Here is a 17,649-nt window from a genome sequence, read left to right on the forward strand (position 1 = left end):
ATTATCTATACTTTATTCGGAGTATTTTCTCTCACTAGCATCTATCTGATATTAGACTACATTAAATACTGGCATGACACAGCGCACCTGGGCCTCCTGGATCCTGCCCAGGACTCTTTTGTCGGCAAAACTGAGCTGTCAGAATATTATCCGGTTTTGAAGGGTTATTATAGTGGCTTTGTGCACGTTTCCCTCTGTGAAGGGACAAACACTAGGTGTAAATCCCCAAACTCTATTGGCAGTTTTACATTTATGGGATCCCTATAATGGCATTTTACAAGTTTTATAACTCTTCTATCAGTTTTTATTATCTAGAAGAGAGTGCTCCTAACAGAAAACTGGTCAAACATCAAACCTTGATGTAAATACATCTAGGTTGAATACATCAGGGAAAAAAATCTAGCCTAAAGGTTTGTGTAGCTCTTTCTACCTCTTATTTATACTTGTTTCGAGGGGCTTCTGGCATTGAGTGATGCTTTTAAAAATGTTTTGAAACTAACACGGTATCGTGAAGCAATTATACTCCAATAAAAAAAAATGCTTTAAATAATGTAAACATGCCAGTTAAAGGGCATAGTGTTGCAGTTACAAATTACACTGTGCTTGAAAATTGTGATCTATATTTATTGCCCCACGTTCTGTAGTACTTATTTCAGTGTGTTTAATAATTAAATATAAATTCTAACTAATCCCTGAATAACAGCTATTAAATTGAATGATGAAGCAACCAAGTTATTTTTTAAGTTAATTTCAGAAATACCAAAGAAATATGTTAAAATATTTGAAAGTGAAAAAGTTAATAAGAAATATTATTTAAATTTCTAAATGTTCATTTCACAAGTGATTATGCAGAGTAGTCATAATATATACCACAATGTAGAAGCCAGTAATTATTTTCTCTAAGTCACAGAAATAGACAAAATTGAGATACAACTAAAGCTGTTTTTTAAATACTAGCTTTACCTTCCTTTTAGCATTTTGATAACCAACTGTCTTTTAGTTATGTTTACTGTACTAACAAGTCTTGAATTTAATTCTGGATGCTTTCTGATTTGGTAACGAAAAAAATAACAAAGCTATGTGTTATTTGATACATTTCCATAATGCATATTGATGAACCAAAATAATTTAAATGCAGATACTTCTTAATGCACCAAATAAAAGAAATGCACATACTCTTGATAGTAGTGATTATAGCATGGAAACAAACATCATTTTATCAGAAATCATTCTCTCATTTTTTGAAAAAAATATTTACAGTTCATTCATGAAGAAACTCAATTGCAGATACAATTTGTACAGTTATTAAAGAAAGAGAGAGAGGAAAGGGAAAGAAAGAATTTAAAGAGCTGCCAATTGTGAAAATGAGAATTAAATATATTAGTAAGACCTGGAGGCTTCTTTCATTTTTGCTTTTTATGATTAAAATACATCAACTATGATGGATGAGTTTGATTATTGTCAATAGACTTCTTATGTGAGCTATTTTCAGTCTATGGTATGTCAGTAGAGTGTGCAGCATCTTTACTTTGTAAATTTTGTTCAAATTATCAGTTTCCTTTGCAGAACTTTTGTAAATTCTATAAGGAGAGATAAAGAGTGGCTGGGTCTGAACTGATAAAGAGTAATTTGTGATGATCCTTGTCAGTCAGCTCTGATTAGTTTTCTAGGGCTGTCCTAACAAAGTACCAGAAACTAGGTGACTTAAACAACAGAAATTTATTTCCTCACAATTCTGGAGGCTGAAAGTCCAAGATCATGGTGTAGGCAGTGTTGGTTTCTTCTGAAGCCTCTCTTCTTGGCTTGTAGATGACCACCTTCTCCCTGTGTCTTCACTTGGTCTTCTCTCAGTGAATGTATGTGCCCTCTTCTTATAAGGACACCAGTCAGGTTAGATTAGGACCTACCCTAAGGACCTCATTTTAATTTAATTACCTCTTTAAAGACCCTGTCATCAAATACAAGTCACATTCTGAGGCACTGGGGATGAGGACTTCAACATATGAATTTTGGAGGGGACACAATTCAGCCCATAACAGCCCACAAGCCCCTAATCCATGGCACTGTGCCATACCTTGTTTGCAGGTAAATGCTGGGTCTCATAAACACTCAGTTTATGTACTCATTGCAAAGCAGAAGGCTGCATGCTATTGACACACTGACAGGCAGACACCAACTCTTTATTTATTTCATATTTGCCGCTTCCAAGTTTAACCCAGATGAAGGGTAGGATTAAAATATATGAATATTTATCAGTCAGACTTTTATCAAGTTAAAGCCAAGCATAAGTGCATTTCTAGGACCTTCTAATTGATTCTTTCCATCGCTTTTCAACCCCTTCTGAAACATTTACATACTTGATTTAAAAACCAAATCTACATTATTTCTCCAGCTCTACTTTTCATAAATTATAAATTCACCACCCTCTTTGGAATGATGCTGTTTTGACTTGATATATCATTAATCACAAGGTCTGGGAATTTAAGTAGTTAAGTAAATAGAGTGCTGGATCTCCATAGTGAGTTAATGCCGGCAGAATTGTCTCCATGTGTATGTTCTTATGTATTACTTTACATGCATTATATTGGTATTTAGACAGTCTTGTATAAAGAATGGTGTTTATATGATTGTATAAAGAAAGAGTCTATACATATATATGAGTTCCATAATCCCATTTGTTAAACCCAATTTTAGCTATTAGGAGTATGAATTGGATGAAAGTACTATTTATCACTTTATGAAATATAGAATTGTTTATATTATGATAATCCCTGATTTGACTCAGGGATTTTACAATACCTAAAAAAGAATTTATTTGGTCATCTGTTTATATTAAGAAATTATGCCTACCAGCATTCCCCTCTGTCACTTATATACAGTGGCAATTATATGCAGGAAGTTAGAACTCTTAAAATTATCATTGGATTCTCTTCTCTTTTTCTACCTGTATTATAGATACAGGTATATCTATATACCTATATAGAGCATCCAGTAATAGATTTTGTCTCGAGAGTTATAGATTCCCAAGGCTTTTTGTGATCTTATGATAGTGGTAATCATCAGCTTTGCAATCCAATAAGCCCAGACATTTTACGATTTGATGATAGTGGCAGTCATCAGCTTCCTGATAAGCTGTGTTTGCAATCAGTTTGAGTTTGTAGCAAGCAGATAGTGCAGAAATGAGCCTGCAGTCACATTCGCTCTGCTTCCAGGTATGTTCTGAATTAGGCTTTTCTCCTCCTCCCATTGTCAGTCCCAGGCTCAGTCTGAACTTAGAACAGCTCAGCCTTGGGTCTCTTGGCTTTAAGCCACTCACTACAATCTGTCTTCTAACTCTTTGGTTATTCTTAATAAACAAGCAGCAGATGAGGGAGAATATCATGATAGTACTTTTTTTAAAGTGTTGTTTTAAAAAAATTTGTTAAAGTAGTAAAGGAGGAAAATCAACATTAGTGACGATGGCAATTTACGTTGTAAGACAAAACAATCTTTTGATTTTCCCAGATTCTTGGGAAAATTAATGCTATGGACTGTACTTTGGCCCCCATTTTATATAAAAAGTATTGAGGCCGTTTACATGAAAAGGAGAACTAACAACAACAACAAAATGCAAGTTACAGTCTGACCAGTTTTAATAATGGAGTCCTAAGTAAAACAGCTGATACTAAGATGGTACCTCAAGCTTTCTGCTTTCAAAAACCAATACAACAAATTCTAATGCCTTAGTTATATAGCACATAAGGTCAAAAGAAAATTAGTTTTTAAAAAATTCATATCTACTTAAGGAACAAAAGAAAAGGATTAATTATTTTTTTAAAAAAATACAAGAATGAGAAATATTAGATTAAAACTGATGCTTCCTAGAACGCTTAATTTGCTATTATATTAAGAATTTTCAAGGCACAATTTTAATATTCAAGAGTTTATTATGCTGGTATATGTAAATGATAGTCAGTGGACCATTGCTAATAATAGTAAACTATCTGGAAATAACCTAAATATTCCTCTGTAGGGATTGATATGAATAATGATATATTCATAAAACAGAACATTATACAAACTTTTCATATAAAGAGGTAACTATATGTACACATATGAAAATATATACAACTACACAGGTGAAGTAGTTTCTTATGTTACTAAGAAAGAAAGACTGTCACATTCTGATGGGCAGACAGCCACTCTACACAATCCCAGATGTGGCCATTTTACATAGTTCCTAATGTGAATGGTGTTCCCTGGAGTTTTGCAACTTGGCAGCCCTGCTTTAGATGCATAAATAATTTCTGGAATGATCTATAAAAACCTATTCAAACTGATTACCTCTGCACCAATACTGAGGATTTGAAATGAAGGTGGGGAGGTATAAAGGATTGTATTTCCTAGTCTTTATGTAATTTTGAATTTTTACCATGTGAGTGTATATTCTTTGTGGAAAATCTTAATGTTAAGTTTGTAATAACTAAGCATTTAATACATGGTCTGTACATGTTTTTGGTGACTTATTCTATCACATAGACATTTCTCTACAAATATGGAAACACTACCATTTCTAAAGTCATGACGGAAAAACTACACTGATAATTCCCAAATCTCTATGTCTCTGGTTTTGACCTCCCTTGAAATTCAGATTTTTTGTACAACAACCTGCTAGGCATCTCTACCTGGATACTTCAAAAACTCCTCCTATTTACTTTTCTAGAATGGAACTCACGTTCTTCCTTTGCAAACCGTCTCTTCCTCACCCCTATATTCCTCATCTTCAGAGATGTTTCTCTCATTCATCTAGTCAACTATGGCAAAAATCCTAAAAGTTATCTAATGGATAGTCTTCCCCTACTATATTCCATTGATCATTACATAATACTGATTTTTCTTCCTTTTACTTTCTCAAACATATCTACTCTCCATCTGAACAGGTGCCAATACAATTCTATCTCCTATCATTACTTACTGAGCTATTAAAATAACTTCTTGGCCTCCTGGATTCAAGACTTTCCTTTTAATCCATCCTCCAGACTACACCAGAACAGCCTAAAACTAGAAGCTATTCATATTCTTCTACTAACTTTCCAGCTATTACTAGGTTATTTATTTCTTTTCCCTGGAGTATGTACATAGGAGTCATTTTTAAAAAATAACACCACTTAAAGGAAATGAATTTTCTAGATATCAAATTTTATGCCTACTTTTATCTTTAAGTATGTCTATAATAGAAGTTGAATTATATATAATATCCAATTATATGTAACATATTAATATATAATTATAGATATAGATTAAATTAATTTATATTTATACTAGTGATCATCTTGTTTAAAATCTGTGGGTGCATATACAAAGTGGAGAGATCCCATCAGTGAATGGTAGATTGTGAACATGTGATAGAATGAAATAGTAGTATAAACAACACTGAACCAAAAGTAAGAATTTGGGGGCATTAGTCCTGGTTCTGATCATATTTACCTTTAAGATTGGAAAATAACTTAAGATCTATGTGTTTGAGTTTCCCTATCTATAAAAGGAGAAAGGATTCAGGGTGGATTAGGGATGGCAAATAGGTCTCAACTCAAATGCCAGCCTCAGTCAATTTGAAGTGATTGCCTCAAGCGTAAGTGTATCCATGTGGAATCAGCAACATTACACTGAAATCAATTAGGAAAATCTGCCGTGGTTGCAGTAGAGAAAGTTATGGCATACATACCCATGGTAGCCATCCCAAGACCAGATAACCTCTAAGTCCCAGCTCTATGATTCAATATTCCTGTGCTAGATAAAAATGAGAGTACATTAAAATTGTTGGTCATCTTATTCCTTGGTTGCCTTCAGTTGTTCCAGTTCATTTAAGATATATTATCTCACAGTTGAATGGGACTCTAATGGCAATGCTTATGTTGACAATTTTATAAGTGGCAAACTTTTACAGTATTTTAAATATTTCTTTTTAGATCTTCCACCTCCTCCTGTGCCACCTCCTGCTATAAAGTCACCCACTGCCCAATCCAAGGCACAGCTGGAGGTACGACCTGTAATGGTGCCAAAACTCCCTTCCATAGAAGCAAGAACAGACAGATCATCAGAGAGAAAAGGAGGCAGTTACAAGGGGAGAGAAGTATTGGATGGAAGACAAGTTGCTGAAATGCGACCAAATCCAGGTGACCCCAGAGAAGCACAGGAGCAACAAAATGATGGGAAAGGACGAGGAAACAAGGCAGCAAAACGAGACCTTCCACCAGCAAAGACTCATCTCATCCAAGGTACTGATTTAGTCAAGCAGCCAATAAATACCGATTGAACATGTTTGCATGGTACTCTGCTAGGTTCTTTAGGATCCTGTGCAAAGGGTGAGATTTAGAAATTTGCTCCCTGTTGGAGGAGACAGGCATGCTCCCAGATAATTTGAATACAGTTAATTCTAATACATGACATATGCAAGTCTTCCTTGGAGAGGTGCCAACTGAGTTGAATTTTAAAGGAAAACATAATTTCCACAAGTTAAACAGGGAGAAGGGGATATCTGGCAAAGGCAATAAGTGGTGAAAAAATATGAAAGTGGGAAAATGAATGTTTGGTGAATACTTATTTACAGTTTGGCTGGAGAATTAGATACTTGGGGCCAGGGACAAATGGTAAAAGATAAAACTCGAAAGGTGGTTTAGCCTGACTGGGAAGGCAGGGAATACTATTCTGAGGAGTCTGGGATTTATGATATGGGCAGTGGTGAGCCAGCCAAAAATCTGATCAAGAAATTACATAATCAGATTTGTGTTTTAAAAAAATAACTGACAACACTCTACAGTGAAGGAAGAGTCGGGAATTGGGTAGCTGAAAGTATCAGAACATTGCAAAATAATCTAGGTATAAAATATGAGAGCACTGAATTAAAACAGTTATGCAAATTAAAAGGAGAAACAAGCTACATAGGCATTTCAGAGGTAGACCTTATAGGACTTGGTGACTAATTGAATGTAAAAAAGTAAAATGAACTAATGGAGTAAAAGAAAAGTTACTCAGATGTTAACTAGACGGCCCTCTATGACTAGTGGAACATAATTGTATTAATAATGTAAAGAAGAATGGGGAAAAGGATAAAAGTCTTGTGGAAAATAACTTCAGTTATGAATGGATTAAGGTACCGACAAGAACACAGATATGAAGAAAATCAATAAGAACTTAGAGAACTAAGTTTAAAGATCAGGAGAAAGGTTGTAGGTAGAGAGTGGATTTTAGAACCAGCAACACAGAGGTGAAAATTGTTGGAATTACAAAAGCTAAATTATCAGCAGGGTTACAGTAGATAATGTTTAACAATCAGTTCTCTGGAAAGAAAACAAAACAAACCTCCAGTTTGTAGCCATTTGCTTACTTCTGTTGTGTAATTTCTCCCAAAATGGCTAGTTTCAAGCTACTAATATGAAATCAGTGTGTGTGGAGTTGGGAGGGGATGGGTACAGTGAGCTCTTACGAGAACACGTGAGCTCTCTCCAACACACCACAGTCAGAGATGATTGTATTTAAAGGTTACCCATGGGGAGAGGGAAAGGGTGAGGGGAAGGATAGGGTTGGGGAATAAAGAGGTACAGACTACTATGTATAAAATAAATACGCTACAAGAATATATTGTACAGCACAGAGAATATAGCCATTACTTTAAATAGAGCCTAATCTATAAAAATATTGAATCACTCCATTGTACACCTGAAACTAATATAATGTTATAAATCAACTACACTTCAATAAAAATACATACATACATACATACATACATACATACATGTTCGGGAGAGGGACATTCTACATAGAAACTGAGGTGGATCCACCCAGTGATATAAAACAATCAAGCTATCCAAGCTAGAAAGAATAGTATCCTAGAAACAATGGAGATAGAAATTTTAAGATAGGAAGGAATATAAAATGCCACAGAAGTGAAAGGTGGGTGTGAATGGGGGTGCGGGGTGAGAGAATGGGTGGAGGACACACAGATTTTACAAAATGTTTTTTGTGGGTGGTATTTAAAAGAACTGTTTTCAGTGGAGTAGTCAGAATAGAATCCTGCCTGTAGCGGGCTGGAAAGTGAATGGAAGTTGTGGAAGGGGGGTGATGAGTATGGGCTCTTTGCAGAAGGTTGGGAAGGAGAAGAGAGGTCGAGGTAGGGTTTGACAGGAAGGCAGAATCTGTGAAAATGTTTTAGGATAGTGTATTTGCACATTATTATAGAATAAGGAGAAGAAACTATTTAGGCAGAAGAGATATGAGAAAAGGAAGGTGATTGATGAAGGAATCAGGAAAGAATGAAGGGGAAATGAATCTTAGAAGGCTGTAAGTGCACTTTAACTACAACTGTATTTTCAAAGCTGTACTTTGGTAAGATTAGACATCAATCTATTGTTCTATTTACTACGGGCATCTGGTCATTAGCAGCTTCCTTTCAATATGGAAGACAGTTTCACTTTGTTCTGTGACAGAAGCCTGAATCCCTCATCCAGGCATAGACTCAGCCGTGAAGTGATGGTAATGCTGTGCATTCCTATGTGACCGCAGAGTACTTGGTGACATCACCACAATCTGAAGTTTGAAAAACTTTGCTTATTTTTATCAGTTAAGCCAAAGGTGATCTGAACTTTGAACTTTGTGTGATTATACTCCAAGTAGTGATTCATAAATTATGAAATTTATGTCTGGCCTGAAAGTGCAGAGCAATTGTCTGCTCACAGGCAACCTTCCTCCAAAGTAAGCCCAATTCTTCAGGAGAAAATTTCACAACTCAGAAAGATCTTGGTGTATGCAGAATTAGAACAAAGAGATGAAATTATTTTTACGTGTCTTTTAAAGATCATTTCTGTGCATTGCTATAATTTTAACCTTCATAATGCAATTTACATTATTTATAATAAAAGAGGCTCCCTGATTTACATGTGTAACAAATGGTTATTTTTAATTAAGGAGAGTGGTCTTCTAGACTTCAAGGTCTGATATTTTTGCTGACATTTATCTCAGTTAGTTCAATTTATTTCTACATATATCAAACCTCTACTGTGTTATTAAGCATTGTACTAGTTCTGAGATTTATGTGGAAACATGAACCTTGACCTCAAGGAGCTTATAGTCAGAGAGGGAGACAGGTAATCTATAGATTCACAGGTACACTCATTTTTTTTTTAAACATCCTTATTGGAGTATAATTGCTTTACAATGTTGGGTTAGTTTCTGCTTTATAACAAAGTGAATCAGTTATACGTATACATATATCCCCATATCTCCTCCCTCTTGCATCTCCCTCCCACCCTCCCTATCCCACCCTTCTAGGTGGACACAAAGCACCGAGCTGATCTCCCTGTGCCATGCAGCTGTTTCCCACTAGCTATCTATTTTACATTGGTAGTGTACATATGTGCATGCCACTCTCTCACTTCGTTCCAGCTAACCCTTCCCCCTCCCTGTGTCCTCAAGTCCATTCTCTGCATCTGCGTCTTTATTCCTGTCCTGCCCCTAGGTTCTTCAAAACCATTTTTTTTTAGATTCCATATATATGTGTTAGCATACAGTGTTTGTTTTTCTCTTTCTGACTTACTTCACTCTGTATGACAGTCTCTAGTCCATCCACCTCACTACAAATAACTAAATTTCGTTCCTTTTTATGGCTGAGTAATATTCCATTGTATATATTTGCCAGATCTTCTTTATCCAGTCATCTGTCGATGGACACTTAGGTTGCTTCCATGTCCTGGCTATTGTAAATAGAGCTGCAATGAACATTGTGGTACATGACTCTTTTTGAATTATGGTTTTCTCAGGGTATATGCCCAGTTAATGTTTATGGTGCTATGATACTTGAGAGTTCAGAGAAGAGAAAATTAGCCCAGTCTTGTGGGAGATGGAATATAAAGAAAGACTTCTTGATCTTTCCTGGTGGAAAAGACCCATAAGCTGAATGTCCAGGATGGATGGAATTTAGCTTAAGTAAGAAGAGTGGATAGATTGTTCTGGCAGAGAAAGTCAGCATGAAAAGTTGAGGTACATTGAGGAGGCTATAAGAAATTAAGTATTACTAGACATTAAACGTGGTAAAGTGGTAAAAATGAAGCTCTTGCGGTAAATGTAAGCTTAAATCAGAGAGAGCCTGTAGTTACTATAAAAGGAAGGTGGCTGAGTGAAGCCAGTTTAGAGGGAAATAACTTAAGAAGTAGAGACCTGTTAGAAGATATTTTCAACACCCAGAAGAGATGTAGAGAATATAAACCAAGCTGGGGGAGCAGGGATGAGTGAGTGGGAAAATTCAAGAAACTTCTTAGAGTTAAAATCATCCTTACATGTTATATAGTTGAATATGTGGAAAAGATACATTTTAAGGGTTATGGGAAGGTTTGTTGGAAGAAAGGGAAGATCCTGAAATAATTCTAGTTTTCTGTCTTAGGTATCTTTTTTTGTTTTTTTTTTTCTTTTGCGGTACGTGGGCCTCTCACTGCTGTGGCCTCTCCCATTGCGGAGCACAGGCTCCAGATGTGCAGGCTCAGTGGCCATGGCTCACAGGCCCAGCCGCTCCGTGGCATGTGGGATCCTCCCAGACCGGGGCATGAGCCCGTGTCCCCTGCATCGGCAGGTGGACTCTCAACCACTGTGCCACCAGGGAGGCCCCTGTCTTAGGTATCTTAATGATGAGTAATATGTCATTAGCTATATTAGGGAATACAGAAAGGGAAGAAATCTCAGAGAAGTGGACACGATGAAGTCAATCTTCAACATGTGGAGTCTGAGGGACCCTCAAGAGGGAAGTGTTCAACCAGGCAGAGTTCAGGAAATATAAATTAATAACTCATCACGATGAGTTAAATAGTTAAGCCACTCATTCATTCAATCAGCCTACTTACTGATGGCCTATTATATGTCAAACTGAGAGTGTATCAGTACACAAAGCAGAGAAAAATATCTGCCCTCATGGCAGCTATATTCTAGAAAAGTTTACAATATGAGAGAATGGTTGAAATCACCCAGGGTGAGTGGAGAAAAAGGTTTTTCTGTACACACAGATGCATGTGCACGTGCGCACGCTGGACCAAAAGTAGAAACCTGCAGGAAGGACATCAACATAAGGGCATCTGCATAAGAAGAACCCACAGAAGACTGGCCAGGAAGGATGGAGGGATATAGGAGCTAAGAGAGTAGTCATGTTTAAATTGATAGTGGTTTTCAGATGCAGGGCAGTGAGAAGCCCAGAGACGGAAGGGCTGAAGCATGATCAGCATTATCAAAGTCAACAGTGAATTTTCTCAGTTTCCTTGTAGTAATGTGGGCATAAGTAGGTTTCAGTGGGATACAAAGCGAATGGGAGTTGTGACGACCAATATGGAGTCCAGATTGCTTTTCAAGAAGCTTTGCTAAGCAATCAGTAGATAAAGTATTGAATTATGTAGAGCACAGACTTAGGGGAAAGTTTTTAGCAAACGAGATATTTTGTCATAATGTAGTCTGTCAGAAACCAAATTCAGTAGAAAAAGGTGGAGGAAACAGGGACTGAAGATGAAGGTCACAGAGGACCAAGTGACGTGAAGCTAGGGTGCATGTGTAGTGGTCCACATGGACTGGGAAACCCCAGAGAGTCAGAAGTCTGCATCAGGAATTAAAGTTGTGATGAATAGAACAGGAGAAAGGTATCATCAGGATGGACTGCACAGGCTACATAACTCGACTGCTTGGCCCTCACAAGAGGAGGCTGTTTTTGTGGAGGAGCAGTGATTTAGAGCTGGTGTTAGTGAGCTAAAGGCAAACCTTCCTCCTTCCACCGCAGGGAACTGCAGTGGAAACGTTAGGGGAAATCAGATTTCATCCAGGCATTGTGGGCCATAGAGGAAGCTTCTAGAGGGAAAACAAAAGGACACGAGGAAGAGGTTTTGTCTTGCTTTGTTTTTATGTGTTTGGTGTCCAAAGGGTAGCATGGATAGGCTTTGGAGAGAAGCGAGCAGTCGGAAGATGCAGCACCAAATTTAAAGCAGTATGGAGATAGAAATTCAGGAGACAGCACTTAACTGGAGTGGCTTGCTTATTTATTTATTTATTGGCTGCGTTGGGTCTTCATTGCTGCACGCAGGCTTTCCCTCTAGTTGCAGTGAGCGGGGGCTACTCTTCATTTCAGTGCACGAGCTTCTCATTGCAGTGGCTTCTCTTGTTGCGGAGCACAGGCTCTAGGCGCGTGGGCTTCAGTAGTTGTGGCACTCGGGCTCAGTAGTTGTGGTTTACGGGCTCTAGAGCACAGGCTCAGTAGTTGTGGCACACAGGCTTCATTGCTCCACGGCATGTGGGATCTTCCCGGACCAGGATTGAACCCGTGTCCCCTGTATTGGCAGGCAGATTCTTAACCACTGCGCTACCAGGAAAGTCCCCTGGAGTGGCTTGTTTTTTGAAGCTAGCAATAATGTCAGGCTTTTGAGAGTCAGGGTTTCACAATTTTAAATATGATGTTGAAATGGTGGTTGGCATCTAGGAAGTGAATCCGGGCTTGGCGGCTCTGTTTTGGTGATTCAAGAAGACTGGGCTTTTTTTCTATCAATGCCTTATAATTCCTTCATAATTTACACAGGGACATATTACAATGTCACACTTGTTTTCACATCAACACTAGCAGCTCCTCTGAGTGTAGATACTATTATCACGTTTTTAGAAAAGTTGAAACTAAAGCCTAAAATAGTGGGAGATCACATAGTGGAGGATAGAACTGGAAGCCATGTCTGACTCCAGATTTGGGTTCCCTCTTTTAAGGATGTTGAACTCAAGTGAATTTGAGGTAGACAAGAGCTTATGAGTAGAATCAACCAAAATCCCAACCACTACTAGGAAAACAGCAAGGTTGTTATTTTCATTTTCAAAAGACATTGCTGCCTTGTTCATTACTGTTATAAAATGTCCTCATTTATTTTTCAGAAACACTGATGTTTCCCCATTCAGAATTACAGACACAAGTGACACATTATACAATGAAGTGTACAGTGGTGTTCATATGCACTTATTATATTTCATTACACAGAGGATATTCTACCTTACTGTAGACCTACTTTTCCGACATCAAATAATCCCAGAGATCCTAGTTCTTCAAGCTCAATGTCATCAAGAGGATCAGGAAGCAGACAAAGAGAACAAGCAAATGTAGGTCGAAGAAATATTGCAGAAATGCAAGTTCTTGGAGGATATGAAAGAGAAGATAATAATGAAGAATTAGAGGTATCTATACTTTTTTTCAAGTTTCCCAACATTAGACTAGTTTTTCTATCAGTCTCAAAGTTAAAAACATCCATCAGTCTACAGAAATGTTACTGTGTCATCACAAACCCTGTCACTGATGCCAGCAACTGAAATTCTGAGAATTTAATGATTTTTTTGAAATGGGTTCCAAAGTTTTAAATGGTAATAACAGCTTCTTTTTAGGTCTTAGGGTTCATATTTATCTGCAGCTATTCACATAGGAAATATATATGACAAAAATGTTGTTAGGATATAAAAACTGTTGATCTAGATAATTATGATTCATAATATTACAGTAGGTTATAAAAACCCAGTAAAGTGACAGAGTTATCAGGTGTGAGTGAGGGTGTTTTGCCTGTGTTACCTGCCACCCTAGTGATCACTGGGGTTAATCAGGATGATCTGGCCAACTCTTTCATCTTCAGTCTTTTGAAAATGGGCACCTGATACTTGACACTGACCTTCCCAATCTTCTTGAGACAAAGATACACTCCTTTGTTGGAATCTATAGGTAGTGTTTTAAGATAGAGTTGAAAGTAAATCACATCATATTATAAAATCATCTCCTGTTTTTAAGATTGTGTTTTCATCATTTAATAAAAAAACAAGTTGGGGACAAATTTATCTTCTTACAAATATATTTAATCTCAAGCAGATTGTTTGAGTGTTAAACTAAAACTTTTTATAATAGAAGATGAAAAATTATAACTAATTATGTCAAATTGAATTTTCTATAATGCCCAATATATCAATATTTTGATTTTGAGGTTTGGAATAAGAAGGCTTTCCTTTTGCAAATGCTGTTAGAAAAGGTTTTTTTTAGGTTTTTGGTTGTTTTTCTTTAGAAGAGCCCTTTTGGGGAAAAAAGTCATCATAGACAACCTACTACTTAAAACCAATAAAAATTGAGCTGTAATGTTGAGTTGAGGCTGAGGGAGTAGAGAACTTGGCCTCTTCCTTCTCCTCTCACCCTGTGTCACACCTGCCAACACCCAGACACTGTGTGGAACACAGTTTAGTACTTGTTAGAGAACTATTAGATTTGCTATCAAAACCAGCTAAAATTGACAAATTAATATGTTGCCATGAGCACTTTCTAGTGTAGCTAGGGAATGAATGAAGAAACACAAACTATAAGAATAAAAGCATATAAATAAATATGAAACAGGACAATACTCTAAGATTTATTTTAAAATTTAACAAGAACTGATCTCTTACAGGAAACTGAAAGCTGAAGACAACCAGAGAGGCTTGTGAGATCTAATGTGAAAGTTATCACTCAAGATGCCTCGTGTCTGATGACATATGACGCCAGATAAAATGTTCAGTGCAATCAGAGTGTACAAATTGTCGTTTTTATTCCTCTTATTGGAATACCATTTTTTTTAAAATTTTATTGGGGTTTTATTGTTGTTGTTTGATCCCTATCCTTACGAAGAACCTCCATATTCCCCTCACTGTTGGAACAAATCATTACACCTTGCTTCCAGTAAGGGAAGTATTTGACTTCTTGCTTCAGTCATCAGCCAGCAGGAGAGAACAAAACAGTTCTTTTGCATTTTGCCCCTGAGATGTGGCATTGCACTGCTTATATACCAAGCCAATTTACAGCAAAATATTGATCAAAGATACAAAGTTGACTAATCAACCTCATGTCAAGGGCTCTCAAGATATAATCTTTCTATAACCAACTGCTAATGCAAACTAAAACATAACTTCATTTTAACATGATTTTAAAATCAGTCTTTCATACCACCCTCTGCTGGGAGAAAAAAAAAAAAAAACATAGCAAATTCAGAACAACCACAAACAATTTGAATGGGGTAGAAACATTGTAAATATATACTCTTTGCAACCCCTGGTGGTACTTTACTTTGTCTTCATTTCAATCATTGAAGTATATTCTTGTTGGAAATGTACTTTTGGATAAGTAGGGGTAAGCCAGTTGGATCTCTGGTTGTCAAGTCATTGTCATAAGTCAGCCTAGCAAAAACCTTGTTCTATTTTTCAATCAAAAAGCAATTACAAATGCATATTACAAACAAATGGATGTTTTTAATGACCAATTGAATAAGGACATCCCTATCTTAACTGGCCTAAATTTCTTCTGGTAGTGTCAGTTCAACTTTCAAAAGTGCCACTTAAGAAAGTTTGATTTTTGTTTTTGTAATGCACTGTTTTTAATCTTTTTTTTTTTTTTTGGTTTTAAAAGCACAATCACTAAACTTTATTTGTAAACCATTGTAACTATTAACCTTTTTTGTCTTCTTGAAAAAAAAATGTTGAGAAGCGTTTTTAACCTGTTTTGTTAATGCTCTATGTTTGTATTTGGAATATTTGAATGATGACAGATGGTGAAGTAACGTGCATACTTTATTGTGGGCCATGTATGCAATGGTTCTTACTTTTCCTGGACTTAAAGAAGAAAAGGTTTAAGTTTGTTGTGGCCAATGGTGAAACTTACAAGATTTCCTTATAAGCTCAAATAGAGGCATTACTTGCTTTGAATTGCCAAATGATGCCCTCTGACTGTAGATTTTTATGATCCTTTTTTTGTCATTATATAAATTTCATTGACTTTATAATTGGTGCTATTGAAGAAAAAAATTTACATTTATTCAAATATAGGTATCAGGCCTGACCCCACTGGAAAACAAAGCCAAACAAAACTGAACCACAAAAAAAGCTGGTGTTCACCAAAAACTAAGTGTGTTCATTTAGGTAATTGAAATTTACATAGAAAAGGTGTGCAGTACTAAGGGAACAATCCATGTGATTAATGTTTTCATTATGTTCATGTAAGAAGCCTCTTATTTTTAGCCATAATTTTGCATACTGAAAATCCAATAATCAGAAAAGTAATTTTGTCACATTATTTATTAAAAATGTTCTCAAATACATCATTCTTTCTTGTGTTGACTTCTTTTTTTTTGCATTGTGTTATCAAATGTACTCCATTTAATCACAGAGTTGTGCTGTCTTAACATGTCGCCACTGTATTATCAAATGCGTAAAAATTCTTTTATGAACAGCCAGGTTTTACTTGTAACGAAAAATTCTCATTTTGCTTTTCTGAAATTAAAGATATAAGATGAATCATAAACTAAAAGTTAGTCATTTAATCAAAGAGTAGCTTTGTCATTATTAAAAATGTACTAAAATGTTTATGTGTATGAATATGAATTTCAGTTAACCTATTTCTGAAATAGGATTCAACTATGATAAATCTGATTTGTAAAGTTTGGACTACTTATGTTTTGTCAACAAGAAAATTATGTAAATCCAAAAGGTTTATCAGTAATTATCTGCTTTCTGGTTACAAATATATGTGAAATTTTGAGAATACAATACCTATCATATACCAGGTTGCATATTATTGTTCATTAGATTAAAGTTAGCATATTCAGTTATTCAACTTTAGATGAATGAAGTGGGAATCGTGTCTTGGAAGTTCCTAGAGCAATAGAATTTAATGAAAGTTTTTTTCCTATGACTTATACATTGCTAAATTTTGTGTTGATCATACTTTGAAAATATGGAAAAAAATGGGGATGATAATTTGAAATTTAATTTTACAGAAAAGAAGTAAGCACCAGCACCTACCTAGAGATGAACAGGTCCATAGGTCAAGAAGTCAGTTTCCAAGCTATATCAAAGAAAAAAATTTGGAGAGATATGTTTATGGCCTAACTTTTCTTTTTCTTTTGGTGAGTTGACTAAAATTAAGTTAGTCTCTCTTTTGTAGTATATGATATACATACAAATTATGTGTATCAGAGGGCCTGAGTTTGACTCCCAGTTTTGTCATGGGCTGTGTTTCCTTGGACATATCACTTAACCTCTAAGGCTCAGGTACTTCACCTGTAAATTCAATAATACCTACCTCATGGAGCTATTGTCATGATTTAGTGAATTCATGTGTGTGACGTGGACTCTGTAAACCTCGAAAACAATATAAGATATTGTTGTATTTATGAACTGAAATCATTGCACACATGCTATCTCCACTTTTCACACATAGTTTGTTCCCTGTAACCTGCAAAGAATTTTTCTAAAAAGGCCAGAAAGTAAGTGTGGTTCAAGGATGGGGGTGGTTCCATTTCCGATGAGTAAAATTCACAGTGAAATACCTAATTGTGGGATAAATTCTTGGTGTTTTAGCTTGTTTCCTTGCTTTTGAATTCCTGAGGGCAAGATATGGCATTTTCAGCATGTATTTCACAATTCAGGGGTGTAAGCATATGACTTGAGGTCTCAATGACTAGACTTAGTGTCTATTTTGGGCTGCTGTTCCAACTAGGGGCAGAAAATACTGTCTTAATGCCAGGGGAAATCAATTATATCTTTCTAGGTCACTGGATATAGAGTCTGGATCTTCTCCTTTCTTCCCTCTCTACAGGGTGGTGTCAGAATTTC

General features: G+C 36.2%; 1 protein-coding gene across 1 annotated transcript in view; it reads left to right on the forward strand.

Annotated features, from left to right (window-relative positions):
- The window catches only part of ROBO1 (roundabout guidance receptor 1), a gene marked incomplete at its 5' end in the record, with an annotated part of 793,256 nt that extends 778,781 nt beyond the window's left edge, over positions 1-14,475 (forward strand). Inside the window, 3 exons of the mRNA XM_079704144.1 lie at positions 5,949-6,257; positions 13,019-13,212; positions 14,454-14,475. Coding sequence (XP_079560270.1) covers positions 5,949-6,257; positions 13,019-13,212; positions 14,454-14,468 — 518 coding nt within the window. The 3' untranslated portion in view covers positions 14,469-14,475. The remainder of the gene's footprint in view (positions 1-5,948; positions 6,258-13,018; positions 13,213-14,453) is intronic.
- Positions 14,476-17,649: the final 3,174 nt, after the last annotated feature.

The sequence above is a fragment of the Hyperoodon ampullatus genome (assembly GCF_949752795.1).
Source record: "Hyperoodon ampullatus genome assembly, chromosome: 5".
Lineage (NCBI taxonomy): Eukaryota > Metazoa > Chordata > Mammalia > Artiodactyla > Ziphiidae > Hyperoodon > Hyperoodon ampullatus.